Raw genomic sequence first — 20,530 nt, forward strand, 5'->3', positions numbered from 1 at the left:
TTTGAGAGATTCGGGAGGGTTTTGATGGTTTTATCGTTCTTTAAGGTACGAGCGAGCCGATGAAGCGATGCTTCGCACTTCTCGAGAGGACTCGTTAGTGGACGCGTACAAAACTACACCGCCCATGTCGCACACGGACAGCCCTCGTGGTAAGATCGCAGTCGTAGCGTGTATTTTTAGTTATACGTATTCTGGGTTGTTGATTTATGGATTGTCGAACGACAGGGAGTATAACGAAACAAGCATCGTTGGAAGAGAGCGTCCAGATGGACACTCCACCGAGGAGCCCACCCGAACCGCCACCGGACGAGGAACTTCTCGAGATGGTCGGCGCTGCACCAATGCCTACGCAGCTGAAAGAACGGCCGGAGATGACATCGAGGCAACGATGGCATTGGGCGTACAACCAAATCGTCATGCAGCTGCGGGTGAGTACCACGACAAGATGTATTTCATTTTCTAATCAGTATGAACGTATAACTCAGCGTGAACAAGCTTCTGCCGATAGGAACACTCGTAAACGAAAATGGAGGTTTATTTGACCAAACCCTGAAGATTTTTAAGCAACGAGAAATGTTTTACGAACAAGTTTATAAAGTGGATATTTTTCGAAATACTCTTTTTAATATTTTTAGGAAGTCTTCTTTCATAAGAAACGACTCACAAGAAAACTTTGTTACATACGATGGTTGGTTCTATCTGAGAATTATCTTGCATTTAGTTGTTACTACTTTTTTAGTTTATGGAAGAAAGCAGTCCTTGTGCCAGTAACTTCTGGATTATAAAAGATGTAAGTTTTACTGTTTTGGTGGATCTGTAAATTAGTAAGAAAAAATTCTTCTCACTCGTTTATAGGCCTCCAAAAACGGTATTTTTCATATCTATTTGTAATTTAAGAGTGTAACCACGATTTAAATGGGTGGCTTTGATCTAAGGGTGATATCTTCTTTACTGTCGAAAAGTAGTGACAACGAAATGCGATATAATTCGAAGGTCGAAGCAACAATTGTGAAGTTTCATAGAAAATCAGTCTTTATAACTACCAAACTTGCCCAAACATTTGAGTTTGCACTTTCCATGACTTAAATTTGATACTTTAATATTGTCCCCCAATTTAATATTCACAATTTTAACCTACTCAACGCAAGCTATCAGAGCAATTTATTTTGAGGAAGATGCACAAAATGCAATAACTACATGTTACAAGATATGAAAAGAACGAAGAACTTATACTTTATGTACATCGAAGTGCCACTGTCGAAGATGCCTACATTTTGAGACCGAAATAATTGCACAGAGATGGTTGTATAGGTGTGCAGTGGAGCGAAAATAGCTTTCCGTCTCATCGAAACGATAGTCAACGACCTGAGTGGCGACCTTCCGAAAAATGCGGCCACTGGATGCCGGCGACCCGCATTTCTCTGGCAGTCCTTCGCAGATACAACGTTGGCCTTGTCAATCATTACCTTCACGGCTTGTCGGTTTGTCACGTACTCTTGTCACGGTTGAAGACTGCATCTACGGGTTCTCCGTTGGTTTATCGCCTGTGTAACGCATCATTCATCGCGAATCGGAAGGTTGCAAGTCCGTATACCACTTTCGCAAGTCACAGCGCGCGTCCGAGTCACGCAAGAACGATTTATGGATGGCAAACGTCTCCACGGTAAATCGAATGTCTTTCGAATTCTACAAATCGACGCTCTCCGGTCGAATTATAAACGCTTTCAAATTACGATCGGTTGCATTTCAGACGTGGATAAATTCACGCGACCGTGGCCCAATCGATTCATCTTAATTAAAGATCTCGATTCGCTTAGAATTTACACGAGGATCGTTCAACGTGTAATCAATATGAACGTCTGCAAATTGCGTTACCCGCCTGTTAACCCGATCGATTAAATTTCTACGAACGAGAGAACGTTGTCGTTGCAACCTGACTCGTATTAATCATCGCGCGTAACCCTCATCCCGGAGAACAGAGACGTGCGTATAAATTACGTCGACGAACGAACAGTTCCATCGTTATCTTTACGAGCCGTTAGAACTGTACAACGAATGTTCATTAAAAGTTTTATCGACGGCCACGGTGGAAGATACGAGATTATCGTGACGAGAAGAGGTAGAGAAAAATGCGGGGAAAAAGATTTCGAAATCGGGGGCCGTGTCGCCGGAAGAAATCCCCGTCAGAATAAAGTGCGAGCTATCGGGCGGCCAGTCACCTTGAAAATGGCTCGTCGGAGGGACGAGTGGCGGATTAACAGCGAGCGACACGAAACTTCCATTAACGCAACCTTGTCGCCCAATCGTGGCGCCCTAAGTACGCACCTGGCGCGCTCCTGGGAGCCATCGTAGTCGATCAACCGGCTGAGAAACTCGCCCCTGCGATGGAAAATGTAAATTCGTCGAGCCAACAGCGGCGAGAAGTTGCTCGTTCGCGACGAGACTGTTTGCACGCGCAGTCCGGCTCTGAAAATTGTAACGACAGACTGGGGATCGATAGATGCGAATAATTTGCATTTGCAAGATCGATCGAGAAGACGTAGCTCCGATGATGCACTCTTTGTATTTACTTTTTTAATTGGGGGAAAAGTAGACCCTCCATTTTGCAGATTTATCACTTACGAAGGAATGTTGAAGTAAAAGATATTATTTGCACGTTACTTGTATATTAAATAGAACGGCAGACGGTTTTCTTAAATTATGTCAACGAACGAGTCAATTAAAAAAAAAGGCTTGGACAGTCGGGGGTCTAATGTTACGAGAGACTCTTTTATTACGTGTGGGATATTACGATCAAAGATAACGAGAATATATGCGGGATCGAAGGAAGGAAAGATAAAGAATTTAGGATCATGCGGGCTATATCGAAACAATAAACGTCCTCTTGACTGGTTCTTCGTCTTTATTTCATTTTTCAAAATTAATAGACTGCAGGATACAAACTATACAGGCGGATTTAGAATTTTATTAACAGCTACCACTTATTCGCGTGACTATAGAAAACTTTTGCACAATACGGAGAAATATATTCCCACTACAGTTGACCAAAGTGCTCCGACGTTTTTATATATTCGCGTATTATAGTGGATATATCGATGAAAAACCAAATAGCTTCGGTAGACGATAAATTTGCTTGAAAGAAGTGATTTTTCTTTTTAAATTGCTCGTATTTCCTACCATTCGCGAGAAATGAAGTAAGAACGAAAAATGGGCAATTCTTCGGTGATCGATTTCGCTTCTTTAAACCGGAAATCTGACGGTACAATTAAATATAACGCATTGTTTATCGATACACTCGCGAACGCATATCTTGCAAAGAATTTTAGTTCACTTTTCGTTACGGTAGATATTATTCTATGGCAGATTTTTCGTCGCCGAAAAGGAACCGCTCTAAGAACCATTTATTTAAAGAATTTTCACGCGAGATGCTTTTTCTTAGCTGTAACCCGAGAGTGAAGCGATTTGCAAAAGCTCACAAACGTCAGCAGCTGTTACCTTTATACTCTATTCTGTTCGATTCAAGCGTATAGCCTTTTTATTGTTTCTAGACACCGCTCCCGCGGCGTTACTTCATATTTGGCGAATTCCCCGAGCAACGAGTCGTTTTATCGTTCGCATAAAAATGCGCCACCCTCTTCCTGGACCGTGCTCTGTCTGCACTTTATTCGAGTTCCCACGGGTTCTTCTTCAAATATCTCTAACCTTTACGATTTTCTTTGCATCGAATTGCGACGATATGTCGTACGAAAATTATGTAGAACGCATCTCGGAAGAATGCTCCGTGCATTTGGATTCTTACGAGTCGTTCAATTTTAAATTTCAAATTATTTCTCGCAAAGTAATCGATGTTCTATTTCATCGATTTCCCCGATACGATGCTACGAACCTTGGACAACAGATGATATTGCAACTGTGCAAATATGGAACCACAGACTGCATAAATATAGAAGTGACGTAAGACAGTCGTCACTTTGTTTCAGTCATTACGCATCGACAATTTCAGAAAATATTCCAAATGATTTACTCGATTACAAGATTCTATAATCATACTGTCTATGATCATACAACTTCGCAGAATTATTGAAACGACTATTTACTCTTTGCACGGTAAGCGACTCTTTCAGCCATCTATGTAGATACGATCACCTTCCTTTCAACTTGTTTACATCGTTCCACAGCTACGGTGTGTATTCTACAGCTATTTACAGCTATTCCGCGTAAGAACTCTGGCTAAAAAAAACCGTGTAATCCTCTTTCGAAGGCGTAGCACGTTCCCTGGCGCGTTCTTCTCCCGCGACAGGGCCTCGTAGGGCCGCAATCTATGTAGGCCAGTCGGGCCAGTCGCAATCGGAAGCCCGTATATCGGTCTGGCAGCTCAGAGTTAGTGGTATCACCTTCGCGACAAGGTCTCTCGCTCCCCACCATTCGTTTATCAACGCTGTTGTTACGAACGAACTTGGCATCCTTCAGTATCGTATTAGTTCACCGGACGTCGACCGACGCGAAACGGCCGGGAAAAGTGTTTCTCGACACCCGGGACCAGGTCTCTCGATTCTTCTGCAGACCTGGCAGAGGGGGGGTTCCGCGAACCGTGACGAGGAATCGGCCCCGGGGAAAGCAGAGAAAGCCAAGAGAGGCGACGATATCGATCGTTATTAGGCTTTTATTAGACGGAAGTGTTGTCGATAGCGCGCAGAGGGTACGTCTGCACGGGGGGTCGTGTTAACTTAAGTGAAAATATCACCAAGAGGTCCGTCAGGGGCTGACCACCTCCTCTGCCTTAATTCCCGCACGATCTGTCAGAGAGTCTGATCGCGGTGCTCCCCGAGGCAGGATGCTCGTCTTATCCGTCGTCTTCTGCGTTAACGTGCCGGGAACAGGGTGGAAATATCGTTCTTCTGACCGTTCGGGTCGCCTCGAAGTGAAACTGTCGGCTAATTATTCAACGCAAATTGACACTTCCGAAGTCTGATAACCGGGGCTGACCGGATGCCGCGTTATCGCGCGGATAACGATATTCTCGTGCTGCGGAAATTCTCTTAATTAGTTGATCGTGTGGTTCGCGATGGTGTTGCGTAAATTCCTGTAGTCTCCTGGTATTTCTTTTATAAATCTATCGAAAAAAGAGATAAGTTCGCGATGGAGGCGCGCGAAAAGTCCATCGAGTGGGCGTTGCTGTTCCCGCTGAAGGCCGGTCTCTTCGCGATGAAGTCGTCGCTCTCGTCGAAGAGCGTGAACCGCGAGAAGGAGAGAATATCCAAGAAGAATCTGTTACCCAGCCCCAGAATACGGAGAGGTTCCTCGTTGTCGGACCTGGACAAGCTGCAAAGCAAACAGATCTTGCCGGACGTGGTGAGATCCACGGAGAAGTGCTCGGAGTCGCTACCTCACTCGCCGGCCCTGTCGAGGACGAACCTTCAGCTGGGTAACCTGTACGTCAGAGGCAGCATAGGCGATCTGATGAACATGAAGAGGTACGGTGCATCCACGTGGAGCGTGAGGAGCGAGAGTTTGATCGCCAAGGCTGTCCCGTTGAGCACCGTGACCCCGAGGCACAGCCCGCCGGTTGAAAAGAGCGTCGAGGATCTTGAAGACGAGCTCCAGGATGAGTGTCACGTACCCGGGAAGCCCCTGACTTGCGCTCAAAGAACGCAGAGGCTCAGCAAACTCATCAAGAAGCAGAGACGCATGATGGTCTTCAGTCCTAAAACCCTGCAGCGTGATCTCGTAAGTGGAGGCCGTGCAAACGTTTCTACCTTCTGGAATCATAGATCGAGATTGGCTTAGAACGGTTTTAAAAAATCGCGAACTCGAGGCGCGCTTATATTTTGCAGGCGAGACGAAAGATTTATGTAAAATAGGTTTACGCTTTACAAAGGTTACGGTTCAACATGCTGCACCAGGTTTTTAACCGATGTTTACGGTTTACAAAATTGCTGCGAAATAGTTGGTGTGCTCAAGAAAAAGTTACTTTGATCTATAAATACTTTAATAACGCGATCGAAGCTTATTTTCTACTTAATGCTTCCATTAACAATTTGTGCATGAAATGTAGGACGCTTAACGAAAAAAATACTGTTACTGGATGTTATCCGGGAATTGTAGAGCGTTGAGATAAAGTTGTAAAATTTAGAAAGGTTTGGTGTTACGCGCGTGATTCCTTACGAACTTATTTTCTCACCGTGAGTCGTCCGCTGTACGAGGAACGAGTTAGCAGATTAAAAGTCACGTTCCAACCTACTTCTTTTCTTTTTTACGTTTCTCGAGGAATTACGAGCCGCCTCTACGCGGATAAAAATATGTCACGATCATGTTGCAATGTCTGTTGCTTAAACACTCGACGCGTGTGCGTAGTAAACTGTCCTCGTATATTTTAATAAAATATGTACTTTGCTGCGACCACGGTTTTTTCTCGCTTTTTCACGCCCTATATCAAACGTAAATTCTCTTCTTCTTTCTCTTTTCGTACTATTTTTTATATAACTGCAATAGCTTCGCTGGAAACTTAATAGGGAACTTATTGTCGCAGTGAAAATAACTGAAGCCATGAAACGTTTCCTATAAAATCTCGAAAATTTGTGGCTGTGATAAATAGGACGAGTTTCGTAACGCTAGGATTTCGAATAACTCATAAATTATTTGCTGTGTATAAAAATTGCATGGTATCAATAGGAACATACAGGGTTATTTTGTTTTTTTTATTGTTGGTTCGCGAAAGTACAGTGTGAGTTAAAATATTATACGAAGCTAAATATTTTCAGTGCTCTATTTATAGTTAAAGCACTATAAAAATTTGCCTTTTACAGTCGGAATGTAATCGATCGTCGCGTTCGTTATCGTCGGTATCGATGAGGTATTTGTATGATAAAAAAAAGTAGCGTCATCGACCGTAGACAAAGGACACTGTGGGGGAGGGTTAAAACTAGAAGCGCATCGTTAAACTTGAAACAGCTTCTGCAGTCGTGGCGAGAGACACTTACGGGGGTTGAAATATTCATGGTACATCCGCCCCTTTGCCTCGTACGATGCTCTATCGGTAGGTGGCCTGCATTCTCTACTCAACACCCATCCCTGTGTTTGTTGTTACGGATAGTGTTCTTTATTCTCGAAAAAAGTAGACGCTTTGCTCGAAGGAATCACAGGACGAAATTAATTCGATGAAGAGCGATTTCGATACCGTAATACAGTGTTTTAAAACAACCCTTTGCTCGATAGAAACTTCGTTTCATCTTAAAAACGTACAAATCACCGAAGAAAAGATTTAGAGCTTACGTATCTTCGCAATTACGTCCTTTATTTTATTCCATTTACAATTGGTGTTTCAATTTTATGACCGTGAACTCCGTACGCTCCATAATTCCACTTTGAGAAGTTAAAAATTTGTCTTCACTATGAAGTCGACTGAAACAAATAGAATAAGCAGGATACTTAAGAACTTCCGAGCCACGAGATTATCTCGCGATTAACTTTACGAATCCTCTGAGAAAGGTTAACTTCATTGTTAACGTAGTTACAGCGATGTTATGAAATTAATTAGACGAGTGCTTTCCACGATATCTCATCAGTTTATTTCTTTTCTCATCTACTTTTCTCGACTACTCGCGAGAAAATATCATTTTATGAAATTCACGACGGACAGTTTTACGCGGCAAAGTTTACGCTGTAAAATGAAAGTTATTAAACAATTCGCTCTAAGACTTCTGGCGATCTCGACCGTGCTGTAATTATTAACTTTTGCTTAATTTAATTGTAACTATTTTACTGGCACATAAATCGTTACGTCACGTTAAAACTGTCAAAATATTTTAATATATTCTCTGTAATAAGCTATGGTAATAAATGCTACTTTTAATCAACGCGATAGAAATTAATTTTTCGATTTTCGGTGGGAATTTTCCATTGTCTTTGTGCGGCATTAATTAGGTTAAACAATCAAATTTATTATGCGGTCGTTCGTGTCTCAATTTTGCCCATATTTATTGCTTTATAATGTTTATCCTCAGGGGAAGAACCTCACTATTATTTACACGTGACACTATTTTTTTTTCCATTCTAGTTTAACTGTGATAAAAAGTTCGATAAGACAAACTAGAATTCGGAAAGTTAATAATCAATACCTAATTACTTATCCGTTGAAGCCTTGTCCAGTTTCTACCAAGTTCCACGATCAATTTCTGATATGAAGGTTGAAACTTGTATCATAGTTTGATACGACATACATATTACGCTTCTACGTAGTCGTGGAGAAGCACTTCAAAATTTAATGATATTCTTGCTCTTCTAGTATGCATTCTTGTTGTAAAATATACAGGGTGTTCGGTCACCCCTGGGAAAAATTTCAATGGAAGATTCTGGAGGCCAAAATAAGACGAAAATCAAGAATATCAATTTGTTGATTCAGGCTTCGTTAAGAAGTTATTAAAAAATTAAGTCCTTCTAAAAAAATCATTTTTAGTCAATACACATTCCCTCGAAATCCTACGCACTTTCGAGAAAAAATACTTTAAAATATTTACCGAAAATATACTGTGTGGCCGGAAATGTTTCTATAACTTTTTAACGAAGCCTCAATCAGCAAATTAGTATCCTTGATTTTCGTCTTTTTTTTTGGTCTCTAGAATCTCCCATAATGAAAGCAAAATGATTACAATTTTTTTATTAAAGTTCCCCGTCAGACAATGGTTCGATAAACAAGTCGAATCAAATTGACTAAAGATTCCGACTAAACTAAAGACAGTAAGAAATCATAGATCTATGTCTCGAAAGTCAATCGTACGTGATTCATAAATAATTCTACGTCGTTATTCCCGACGGGAAAGCTCATACTTTGAAGTCTCTCTTTCTCTCGTGTTTTGCTTTCCTACTACGTATCGATACCTTCTTGAAATTTCTTTCGCCTCTTGAAATGTTTATCGCCCTGGCATATATTTTAGGCACGCAACTCTCGTATGCAAAATACTTTTAAATATTTTACATATTTGCTCTTGTAAATATTGCACCGTAAATACACACTTTCTTCAGGCGCTACTTAAGTCAACGTTCGTACGACCAACGCGACAGGCCATTGGTAGACTTATTTATTCATTTATGTAACGGGGAAACCTCCTTTCCGATACGAAACAAACTTTAAAAGATAGAGCAGACTGAATCCTCGCAGTTACATCGAGTAAATAGAGATTCAAATTCGTGTCATCTCGGGTCAAAATTTGTTTCCCACGACGCATAGTTTAAAACCACAGTCATCGGAGTGGAAAACGAGTGGAAGGGCCGTTTGAAGTCCACCGAAACGGTTCCCCGGAAACTTCGGAAAGGACCCTTAGGAATCCTAAAAGGAGGCACTCGTAGCTCTGATTCTAGCTGGTAGGCCACTGTTGAAAATTTGCATATTTTTACGCAGAAAAGGTCGCGCAGACCTAGCAGTCTCTGCTTTCTTCCCGCGATGCACACCATGAAGCCCGAGGTTCGTTGAAGCTTTTAATTTTTATCCTAGGTTCCCCCGTTTGCTTTGGACCGTACAAAGAGAATTTTTGAAGTTAGCGATACGCAGAGGATGGGAATGATAACTCCGTTTCCTCGGAAAAATGTATGTACACAGTGGTACAAAGGCTTTTAATAAACAAAGTGTCCACCTTTGTCGGTACGCGCAGCGGCGGAACTGGAACGAATTCTGTCAGAATATTTGCCTAGCTATCGTTTCCCTTATTTCATCCTCATTAAAGACGATAATTATAATTCGTTTGTGTTGAGTTTCGTCGATCTCGGAGGCTTAATCGGTTAGATGAATCCGTGGAACAAACGGGAAGATCTAGACTCCGGATTCTGGATCCATTTTCAGGGGTCCCGATTCTTCTCGGTCCGTGAAAAACAAAAGAGGCTTCAAGAATCAGAATTTATCGTCGCGCCGGCAATACGGCAATCTCCTTCCAACCGATAAAGCCGCAAAAATATATGCTCCTCGTGTGGCATTGCGACTGCAGGATACCCATTGTACCTGCTGCTCGACTTTCCCGAGAAAAGCTGATATAGCGCGGTGCACGGAGCCCGGAAGTACGTGTGAGAAAGTTGCCAGCCAGCGATAAAGTTCGATCCCGCCACCTGTGCACTTCCTGTGGTTCCCAAAAGGAAATGAGAAAGAACCTTAGGACCATATAGCGTCGTCGCGGATTTTCGTATCTTCGATTTTCTCGGGGTCGTTCCACGGGGGACCATGAAATCGTAACGCGTTTATCGCGGTGTTTAAGACGCTGCGAGCACGATATTTTAAAATTAAACTTCCCAAAGTATTCGTTGAACCGAGTATTCTCGAATAATTATTTAAATCTCGCGACTACAATAATACGTACATACAATCAGAATTTCCTCGATGAGAGAATGCTTTCAACGGTCGAGGGTCTTGGAATTATAAACTGAACACTCGTGGCTACCCATCTAAACTTCGTAATAGCACGGAGTTGAAGTTCCCGGTCGCGGTGTGCATTGCTTTCGTTATATTTCGAATAGTAAAATAATATCTCACGGTTATATCGCGATAAAAATATATTCAAATCTTCGTAAAACAGAAATAATTCTCGTGATGTATTCCATCTATGCGTAGATTGATCCTGCAGTATTTTATCGAGTATTTTTGTGGTAAAATCTTTGCAAACGCGGGAGAAAAAATGAGTATTATTTTCACACGGTTAAAACGAGCAAATTGAAATTTGTTCGCGCGCGCTAATTCACGCTCGTGCAGTGTGCAATGCTCCGCTCGTAACGTCGTTGGTTAGAATCAATCCCGCGCATAAGTATACCTCTCTGGAGCGTAGCACGTTGTCTAGTATAATTATAACACTTTCGAGGAGCGAAGAACACGAGAGGGAGCCGATGTTTCGTAGACGAACATATTCATAACGGCGCTCGACACGCACTCGCGTGCTTTTCCTCTCGGCGAGCGAACGTGCGATCGAACGCGGCGTACGCTTTCGCCGCGAACGATGCTTCAAACGAGAAGAGACGCTGATAAGGACCGTAGAAACGATCGATCTGGGATTAGGTTGATTCAGCGGTCAGCCGTAGCCACGGTTTGCCTAGCTCTTCAAGGTGCGGGTAATCCTCTGGGCGCTTGTTAACGCTAGCGTGATTGACTCGCGCTATTACCAAGATGCCACGGTAACAAATGAGCCGGCTGTTAAACGCGATACCCTACTTTCGACGTGGCTTATTTGCCAGATTGCTTTACGACCACTGTTATGAAGGTCATTATACCGACTCTGTTATTTGTTAACACTAAACCAGCACTTCACGTATACCCCATCCTACCAGGATAAATGACGAGTCTTTCTTTTTCCTTTTACCCGGCAACGTACTTCTAACGTTTGAATTCTTCGAGTTTATACGTGCATCGAATAGGGGATGAAATGTCCTTTAAAATGAGCGTTCGTGAGAGTTGATAGCTTAATTAGTTCCGGAGATATAGCGATTTTTGTTTCAAGTCGATCGCGTGAAAGTATATTGCAAAATAAACATAGAAGACAAAATAAATTATAAAAGTGGTTACGTTCATCGGATAGGGGATGAAATGCCCTTTAAAATGAGCGTTCGTGAGAGTCGATAGCTTTATTAGTTCCGGAGATATGACGATTTTAATTTCAAGTCGATGCGGTGGCTAGTTTCGGAGATATAAGTCTTCGAAGATTTGTGCACGTCGCGCGGTGAATGAACTTTTACTACGGCCTTGTCAAGGTCGTTGACCGCGCGCGCACATTGAAAGTAGGTCAGTCGGCCAGATGGTCACGAGTCACGTACGAGAAAGAGAGGTCCGGCGCGACGCGTCAGACGGAGACAGCGATAGTCGAATTAAGAAAAATTACACCTTTACATAAATTGCGATATCTCGAAAACGGAAAGTCGGATCGTCAAAAACCAAAAACCATTTTAAAGAGGAAGCTTTACCGCTCCCAACAGTGGTTCAATAATTGATACAACAGTAGTAGCTTCGAAACTACACGCGTCTAAAGTTTAACTACTTTTAATACGTGTTGTTGGACTGTTTTAAGACAGTGGAAATGTTTCAGCTTGAAAATTAATTGCTGTAGTTCCATAGTGAAAAGTCCTGTCGCCTATATATGGACGACGCGGCAGTCAAAGTATGACATTTGAAAATTTCAAAGCCCGAATTAGTTCATTTCCCAAAATTGAAGTCTCTGGTGACCGAAAAAGTTTCAACGAATAAAGGAGCGACAGTCGCAGCCGGAAAGCCAGTGTCTCGGATCTTGACAAATCGTATTACGAAACAAGTATGACGACTGCGAACCAAGCGCATTAATCTCGAGGGAAATTATATGGAAAATTAAGAGGAGAAAAAACAGTGAAAAGCAACATTTTTTGCTCTCGGACCGACTATGAATATTTCACTAACCCCGTGATAGGGTTGAATCTCTGGAGGATCTGATCAAAATTCACCTCGGTCCGTGAACATTTTCGCGTATTTCTGCGAGACGTATCCTCGAAAGGTGCCCTGGAAGGCGATAGAATTTCGCCTTACCTTTGAGATCCGTCTAAGATGGAAGCGAAACATCCATGGTTGCGCCTGGCTTTTTATCCATCGAATAAACACAGCGGTTCGTAGCGAACTCCTTTCAATTTGCAATGGCTCCCGCGATTTCGTATTTACAGAAGAGATTGCCCCGCGAAAAAGAAATTAAAGGAGGGGCGCCACGGTCCCTTTGAGAATGTTCATATCTGTTGAATCGGCCCGATTGGTTCTGGTTCAGATCCCCGGAAACCGGTCTTCCTTTATCCGTTCCGCCAGGCAAACGAGACGACGACTGTCTTTCTTTCCCCTTGCTCTCACAATATTTCCACCGCCTCGACCCCGTGGATAACCCTTCTATGAGATCCTTCCGCGCGATGGTATCCGGGATATCGTTTCAGACGTCTCCGGTTAAAGGACGCGGGCGAAATCCCCCGATTAAATTCAACGTGAACGAAATCGTATTCCGACATCGACGGGGGCGTTGTTTCTCTTTTTGCCTCTTATACGTTTCGACGGGTAATCGTAGCGAAGCTCCTGGAAATATCGAACAACCAATGACGTACTGTTAGAAAAGATCCTGGTTCGAGGAAAAGCACTAGCAATTTAATTTTATCACAGAAAACACGATGGAAGCTTCGATAGCTCTAGAGTTAATTAAGGAGGTAAAAGTACTGTAGGTTACTGTTCAAATCATTAGCAAAATTTTAACCATTCAGGATTTCGTTTAAAAGAATAATTTTGTAAGAAAGAAATTGTAAATCGTGATTTTCTTATAACAAGCCTCGTTTTATTCCTTATTCCTTACTGCAATGCTCAAGAACAAGCAAATTTTTAACGAACCATTGCATAGACGAGAATATGTAGAAGTTGTCGAAATAATTTGTATTAATTTCAAGAATTTGAAAAATTTACGAGGTTACAAATGTTTCAATAGAAAGACGTTTCGATGAAACTCGTAGTGTTTCGTTCCTTTCCAATTTCGAGTGGAGCCATCAGCTACTGTAATTGCAGACTAGTTTCGCCGCGGTTAGAGAAATCCGTGTATTTTCCAGCAGTAAATACAATCGGGCTCGAATAGTAATTTCGATGCAGGGTTTAACGTGCCTCGTGATTCTCAAGATAATAAGATCGAAACGAGAAAATAAGTACGAGTTCTACTAGCAATTTTCAATTTCTCGAGAGACGAAGCGAGAAATATTCAGTTTGTGTGTAACGCGGTTGAAATTTCGCGTGTTTATTAGAATAGCTCGACAATGCCAGGCGATTAGGATTCATTAGAAACTATTGCAGCCGTGTTCGCTGATCCAAACGCGAGCATAGGCTGGCTTACGTTGCAATTAACACATCCGCTAATTCTTGGTCGCAATTTGATGCCCTTTGAACGGATGCTTTGCAGCAATTCGTGTCTCTAACAATGCTATTATACGCCAGAGAATAGTGATAAACTCTGAGTAGATGATGTTCTAATGCCACGCAATTTAATAACATCGGTTCAAATATTTTTATTCGGATTAAAGTATTTTAAATTTAAGTAACAGAAAGTACAAATTGAGGGAAACAATTATAACTGTGGTTGAAACGCGAAACTCGACATTCGTAACCTTCACAGTTGACGACAGCTGCTACTCAAGATAACACAGTTACCTAGTACGATATCACTGACCCTCGGAACACGAGACACTAACTTGGTTATACGAAGGACGCGAGACCGATATCTAGAATTTCAGTTTATAAGGTAATACCAGGCTTTAAAGGATAAGTTTCCACTTGGAGGCCTCAGAGTCGTGGAAACAAATATTGTGAATCTTAGAGTCGGTTCGTAGGTCAGTGACCCATCTTTGGAGCTACGGAACACGGATTCCGAGGAAGTATTGATGGGAGTCGAGATCAAAGACTCTGCGGGTTCAAACGTGACGTATCATACAATACAATTCTAAACACATTAGGATCACGGAAGTTGATTTCTCGGAATTCCGGATGTCCCAGATATACTAAATGCTTCTGGATGCACCGTGAGTTGCAATAGCATTGGATGCTCTCGTAAGGATCACGAGACCATCAGAGGTATCGACGTGTTCCAAGAACCTCGATGGCATCAAAGGTATGGGGAAATATCAAGTGTCCCAAAGAGATTTTGGACATCACAGGGACAAGTCCCAGAGAATATTAGAGATTAAGCGGTGTTTCGAAAGTTCTTGGTACAATATATGTTCTGGATTACCAGAGTTATGAAGTATCACAGTTTCTAGAATCTCTATTTAATATTGTATTATCGTCGAGTGTATTAATTTCCAAGAAAAATTACCGCTTTCGAAAATGGATCTCAGCCCATTTAAGCCTGCATATTAATTGAATAAAAAAGAAATAGACACAGCTGTTCCAATAACCAATGACGACTGTGTTAAATCATCATCTTGTCGTAATATTAATTCGACTTCCACGATCTTTCTATTCGCAATATCGATATCCTACGGCTTGGAGATTCTTCGAAATCGATTCGTATGATACGAAACGGTCGTAATCGACTTCCGTACATTCGACTTCTTAGTATCGTATTCCACGTATCCCAGGTTCTTGGGTATCACGAGCTAAGTGCTGTTGTGCCCGGTATCGTATTCTGTAAGCTTGGACTACTTAGGATCGACTTTCATGGTTTTGAAATGTTTCATATCATCTTCGATACTCTGTTCCGCGACTCTCAACTTCAACATCCTGTCCCTTTGCAAGTTTAACGTTTACATTAACAGAATACAACGTTCTGTCCCGAACCATATCCAAATACTTTCTAGTTGCATAAATTCACGATCGTGCGGCTGAAAATTTCACCGTCGATTCGGTTATTTGACTACGCTTTCAGAATTTACGTTTAAAAACGAGTAAAAGTTTTACGGGAAGTTCTCCTCCGCGATAATCGCTCGCTTTTCCAATTTACGGTTTCCTCGTTTTCCAGTTCCTTACTCCGCGAACCCGTAATTTTAACTTCGGAATAAAGTTTCTTTTAAAAAATATAGTTTACGCGCGCAATCGCCAAGCGGCTCTTCATTTACACCGCGAAATTATACTTTCCTTCTCCTCGAACCGTTTTATTTTACTCGTCCGTATGCCGTTTTCCAGCACATGTTTCTAGAGACAATTTCGACGTCGTACCCGGGCGCTCGTGTTTATTCATGAGCACCGACGGAATAATTAAAACGGCCTCTCCGGCCTGTTCATATTTACAAGCGAGCTTTGTTGTGTTCACAGCGGCGCGTTTAAACGCGGTTAATTGCATATAATAATAGACCTGTCGATGCTATGTTCGTTTCTATTTATAGAAACTTCTCTATTCCCGTAACTTTTAACGGTGAATTCTCGTAACCGTGTACGTTACGTGGAATAAAATTATTTATTCTCTGCTTGCTGTATTTATCTTTACTTCGAGGTATGAAAGTGAGATTTTGTTTAGTAAAATATGAGATGAGAATTCCCATCCAATATTTACGTATTGTACCACAGTGTTTTAACATTCGACACTGAATGTTGGATTTTATAAAAGGTAAAAGTAAGAACATTGCTATTATTATTATCATCTTCATTAAGAGCAAGTAAAATACTTGTACGTTTGCTGTCGCCTGACAGTCGGTTCTGACATTTGACTAATTGAATGTGTGTCGGGTTTCAAATGAAATGTCCTTCGCGGTAGAAGATATACCATGGCGCGAATGCATAAATGCATGTACGTTTAGTTATCAATCGTAAGTCTGACGTTACTTCGTTTATAATTGTAGAACGACAAATAGAATTGTCTCGTGTGACTACATATTTATGTGTTTGTTTTCTGTTGCAGGTGAGTAACTATATTCGTTCGATCTTCTCGAGAATCGTATTGATCCGGTGCGTGAAATCGACGGTCGCAGGTGAGTCTTATCTTCGCACAGTGCTTTGTCCTTAATTATGGCGGTGGTCGAATAGGGCAGATAGTCGTATTATTACGATCTCGAATAAATGTCTGCCATGCGATCACGTCGGTTTATGCTTAGCTCCTAAACCCTCTGCGAAACTCACGATACGACAGGAATAACATACTATCCTCTGCGGATGAAGATTTTGCGAAAAATCGTTAAACGTAAGTGTTCCCCGGTCGTCGTAAAAATGATAAGCAGCGAACAATGCTTTAGTAATATTACTCAATTTCTCTCTAGAGAGTCACTTGAGCGAGAAAGCAAAGCTTCACTTCGCTCCACTAGTCGTACTTGTTAAACCGTCTACGACGAACAAATACAATAATACTTCGATTTAGTGAACCCAGATTTAACTCGTTTTTTATTTAATGGACAGAATTCAACGGTCTCATATTGCATTATCAAATTATATAGTATTTGTTGTCTCCACAAAATTATTTTAATCTCGAACTATAAATTGTAACTTTAGAAATTCTTTTTAATTTCGAATTTTACGCTTGGCTACATATTCTTTCAATATTGCATTATTTACATGTACGCACACTGCTCGTGTGTACTTAAATTGGATTTACCAAACGGTTGTATTTAATGACCACCATTTGGCCCCAATTAGTCCGCTAAATCGAGGTTTTACTGTATTTAGATTATGTAAATTGATGCGAAAAATGGTAAAAACGGCACGAATACTAGAATTTAAGTTCATCCCTCGTATTATGGTACGCACGATAGGTTACACCTGACGTGTACGAAAATTAGTTTTGCACGCATTTCAGAGGAACGTTTTGTGCCAGAATTTTACATTGTTACGATTCCAAATTTTTTCGGGAACATATTAGCGCGTGATGTACGCCAAAAATTAGGTTAATCTGATGATTCATTACTCGGGAAGAGTAATACAACAGCAGAGACCTATCAGAAAAGTCTGGACGAACTTTTTATTTTTATAATACGTTTCTCTAGGCTCAACGATGGCGCAACTCGTCACAGCGATTACGATTGCGATTAAATATGAACGTTCCTATTTGTCAAAGTTGGACTGACACGCGAAGATGAAAATCTCGACAGTTTATCGCGATTCGAAATTATCGTGATTTTTTAAAGATTTATGGACTCGCGCAGAGAATGGTTGGAGCTGCAATCCAATAATTCCTCGACACGTTACACGTCACGAAAGTAATATAATATTTTTACGTCACCGAACGAGCGTGAATATAGCCCAATGTAGCCCAGAAAATAATCTGATTTCTATTCGAAAGATTTTCGAAAAATATATATGCTTGATGAAAACGTTTCACAGGCAAATATTTTTTATTGTTTTATTTGCACTCTAACGAATCGAAAAGAATTCAAATGTTACGTGAACATTGTATTTTTTACAAGCAAATAAAGTCAATAGTAAAAATTTGTCAGGTACACGTGCAATCGATCACGATTGGCTACGGTGGCTGACCATATATCGTTATTTCTACTTGAATCGATGTTAAAAAATATTGACGGCGATACGGCATTATTTGTTCGTGCTGCTTTTCATTAGTTACCATAGAGGAAGCCGTAACTTATTGTAAAATATCGTCCATAAATGTGTTCAGCTATAAATACAAGTAGAAATATCGATGAATAGTCAGACATCGTAGTTAAATTGCATTGACGATGGAATTCTCAGGTTTAATCTCTACCAATTTTATTATTACTAAATATTATCATGTATTATTATCTATTGGATATTTTCATTCTCTTTTTTCACTGATAAAACTAACAAAGCCCCTTAAATTGTAAAAGAAAACGAAACTTTGGTCTCAGACAATTGAAAACTAGAATACCCACAATTTCTCATAGAACTTATTTTTATAGCCTCGTTAAAATTCAAGATTTATTTTCTTTAACATGTAATCTTGAAAATTAATTTTTTTGGCACTACGGTGAACAAATCACGTCACTTGTGAAGGGGTGACGTGGTTGCCAATGCGTCGACCGTACTTTTTACTAATTTCGTTACGAAATTTACTGGTTAGGAGGGGGGGAGTACGATTTTGGAAACCGACGGACACGATTTTAGGAAACGAGCTCGTAGCGTTTGCTCGCTGGAATATCGAGCACTCTTTCCGCAGCCGCTAACTCGGGGAACCGTGGACCATCGAAACGACCGATGACACGATTTACATTTTACCCCGATGTTCTGCGGCGTTCTCCTCGCTAAATCGCCGTTAAATCCGGGAACGTGGTCTCGGTTTACCCCGATACGAATACCAAATATGCGCTTCGCGTGGATACCGCCGGCGAATGGCGTTCGAGTTACTTTGCAATTCTGGTTAATTGACTCGTCTGTTCCCGTGCCCCGTCTTGACGTGAACCGTACTGCCAGGATTCATCCAAGTTCAAGCTTTTTCATTCTTTTTCCCAGTGGGGTTGGTTCACGATATCGAATCACGAATTTCGAGCCCGGGGACGTTCGAATCGTAGAAACGACAGAGAAAACTTACTGATAAATTTCCAAGTTCCAGTCGTTTACGATATATTAATGATTCTGGTTCCCAAACTGGATCGATGGTTTTGCTGGTTTCGACGTGGCTGATTTAACTCAGTCATTCACAATTAATGTTTAATATTTCACAATGACGATCTTGTTGAAATTATTTTCGGTTGCGGGGGACGATTAGAATCATTTTTGGTCATTAGACATACCGTCTAAATCCTACCCACTTTCGAGAAAAAAATTCGAGTAGGTACTGAAATTTTTAGACGAAATTAAAAAATTTCAAATCATATTAAAAAAATTATAATTAGTTACAGGGGTCAATTACAATCATTTTTGGTCAACAGACATACCCTCGAAATCCTACGCATTTTCGAGAAAAAAATTCCTTACCGAAAATGTCTGACCATACACTGACATGTTTCCCTGAAATTTTTCTTCGAAAAAAAAAATTTTCAAATCATTCTAAAAAAATTATTTTTAGTTGCAGGAGCTAATTATAATCATTTTTTACGAATAGACATACCCCTAAAATCCTACGTACTTTCGAGAAAAAAATTCTTTACCGAAAATATACTGTGTGGCCGGATATGTTTCTATAACTTTTTAACGAAGCCTCCATCAACAAATTAGTATTCTTGATTTTCGTCTTATTTTGACCTCTAGAATCTCCCATTAAAATTTTTCCCAGGGTTGACCGAACACCCTGTATTTGCCCGTGTCGTATTTCTATTTTGTAGAATGCCTTGTACGCTGCAAGTTTGAATGCAGGAAACTCTTTCCAGACACGTACATATCGATTATGGGATTGAGACCGTACTTTTGCGAACCGAAATCGGGTTGTTTCGTGGAAATTCAATAGGACGCGCGTAAGGTTTCGAATCGAATTCAATAATTTTAGTTTTTCATTCAAGAAGGGAAATTAGAATTCAAATTTTTAATTTTTACTCTAAATTATCAATCGAGAAATGGTCTGTGTTTCGATTGTGATTGAAATTTTTAATCAATCCTAGCATTGTAAGTTCGTTAGCGATCACAGCGTACAATAAAGTTTCCGAGATTTATCCGGCACCATAATTACCGCGAACACCGAGGCCATCGTGGAACGAGGCTAAACGATATTGCGTTCATGCAAAAATCAGACTTTATGTTCTGGAAGAAAGGGCTCGTAACAGCAAAGACCTATCTCGAACGTACAATTTGCTTGCGTTGCGTATTTTACGTATGCACCATTAAAAATTCACGATAAACTGACCGAATTATTCCTGGTGCAATTTGCGTGGAACGATGCGAAACAGCTTAATTGGCACCGCGGGTACAAAATCTAGTCGATATGCCTGGAAGAAAGGTATCGTTCTATCGACAAACTGACAGTTCGCAATTTAAAAAAACGAAAAAAAAAAAAGAAAAATGCCCGCGGCTTCGGCAGGTGAAATCCACGAAATTCAAAAACAAAGAGCAGTTCTCTAATCGCAAGCTGCGACAACATTCCAATTGCTGTATTTTTTTTTTTCTTTTTTGTATCATCGATCGACGATATTCGTTCGGGCCAATTAACAGCTTTCAAATGATAAAAGCGCCAGCGAACAGCCATGCACGAGA

The 20,530-nt window shown here is 40.9% G+C and overlaps 1 protein-coding gene across 1 annotated transcript in view; it reads left to right on the forward strand.

Moving 5' to 3' along the window:
* Positions 1-16,538, forward strand: part of LOC143343644 (uncharacterized) — a 114,996-nt gene extending 98,458 nt beyond the window's left edge. The window contains exons 14-16 of the mRNA XM_076768745.1: positions 46-149; positions 226-428; positions 16,341-16,538. Of these exons, the coding sequence (XP_076624860.1) occupies positions 46-149; positions 226-428; positions 16,341-16,445 (412 nt within the window). The 3' untranslated portion in view covers positions 16,446-16,538. The remainder of the gene's footprint in view (positions 1-45; positions 150-225; positions 429-16,340) is intronic.
* The last annotated feature ends 3,992 nt before the right edge of the window (positions 16,539-20,530 follow it).

This window comes from Colletes latitarsis, chromosome 1, assembly GCF_051014445.1.
Source record: "Colletes latitarsis isolate SP2378_abdomen chromosome 1, iyColLati1, whole genome shotgun sequence".
In the NCBI taxonomy this organism is placed as follows: domain Eukaryota; kingdom Metazoa; phylum Arthropoda; class Insecta; order Hymenoptera; family Colletidae; genus Colletes; species Colletes latitarsis.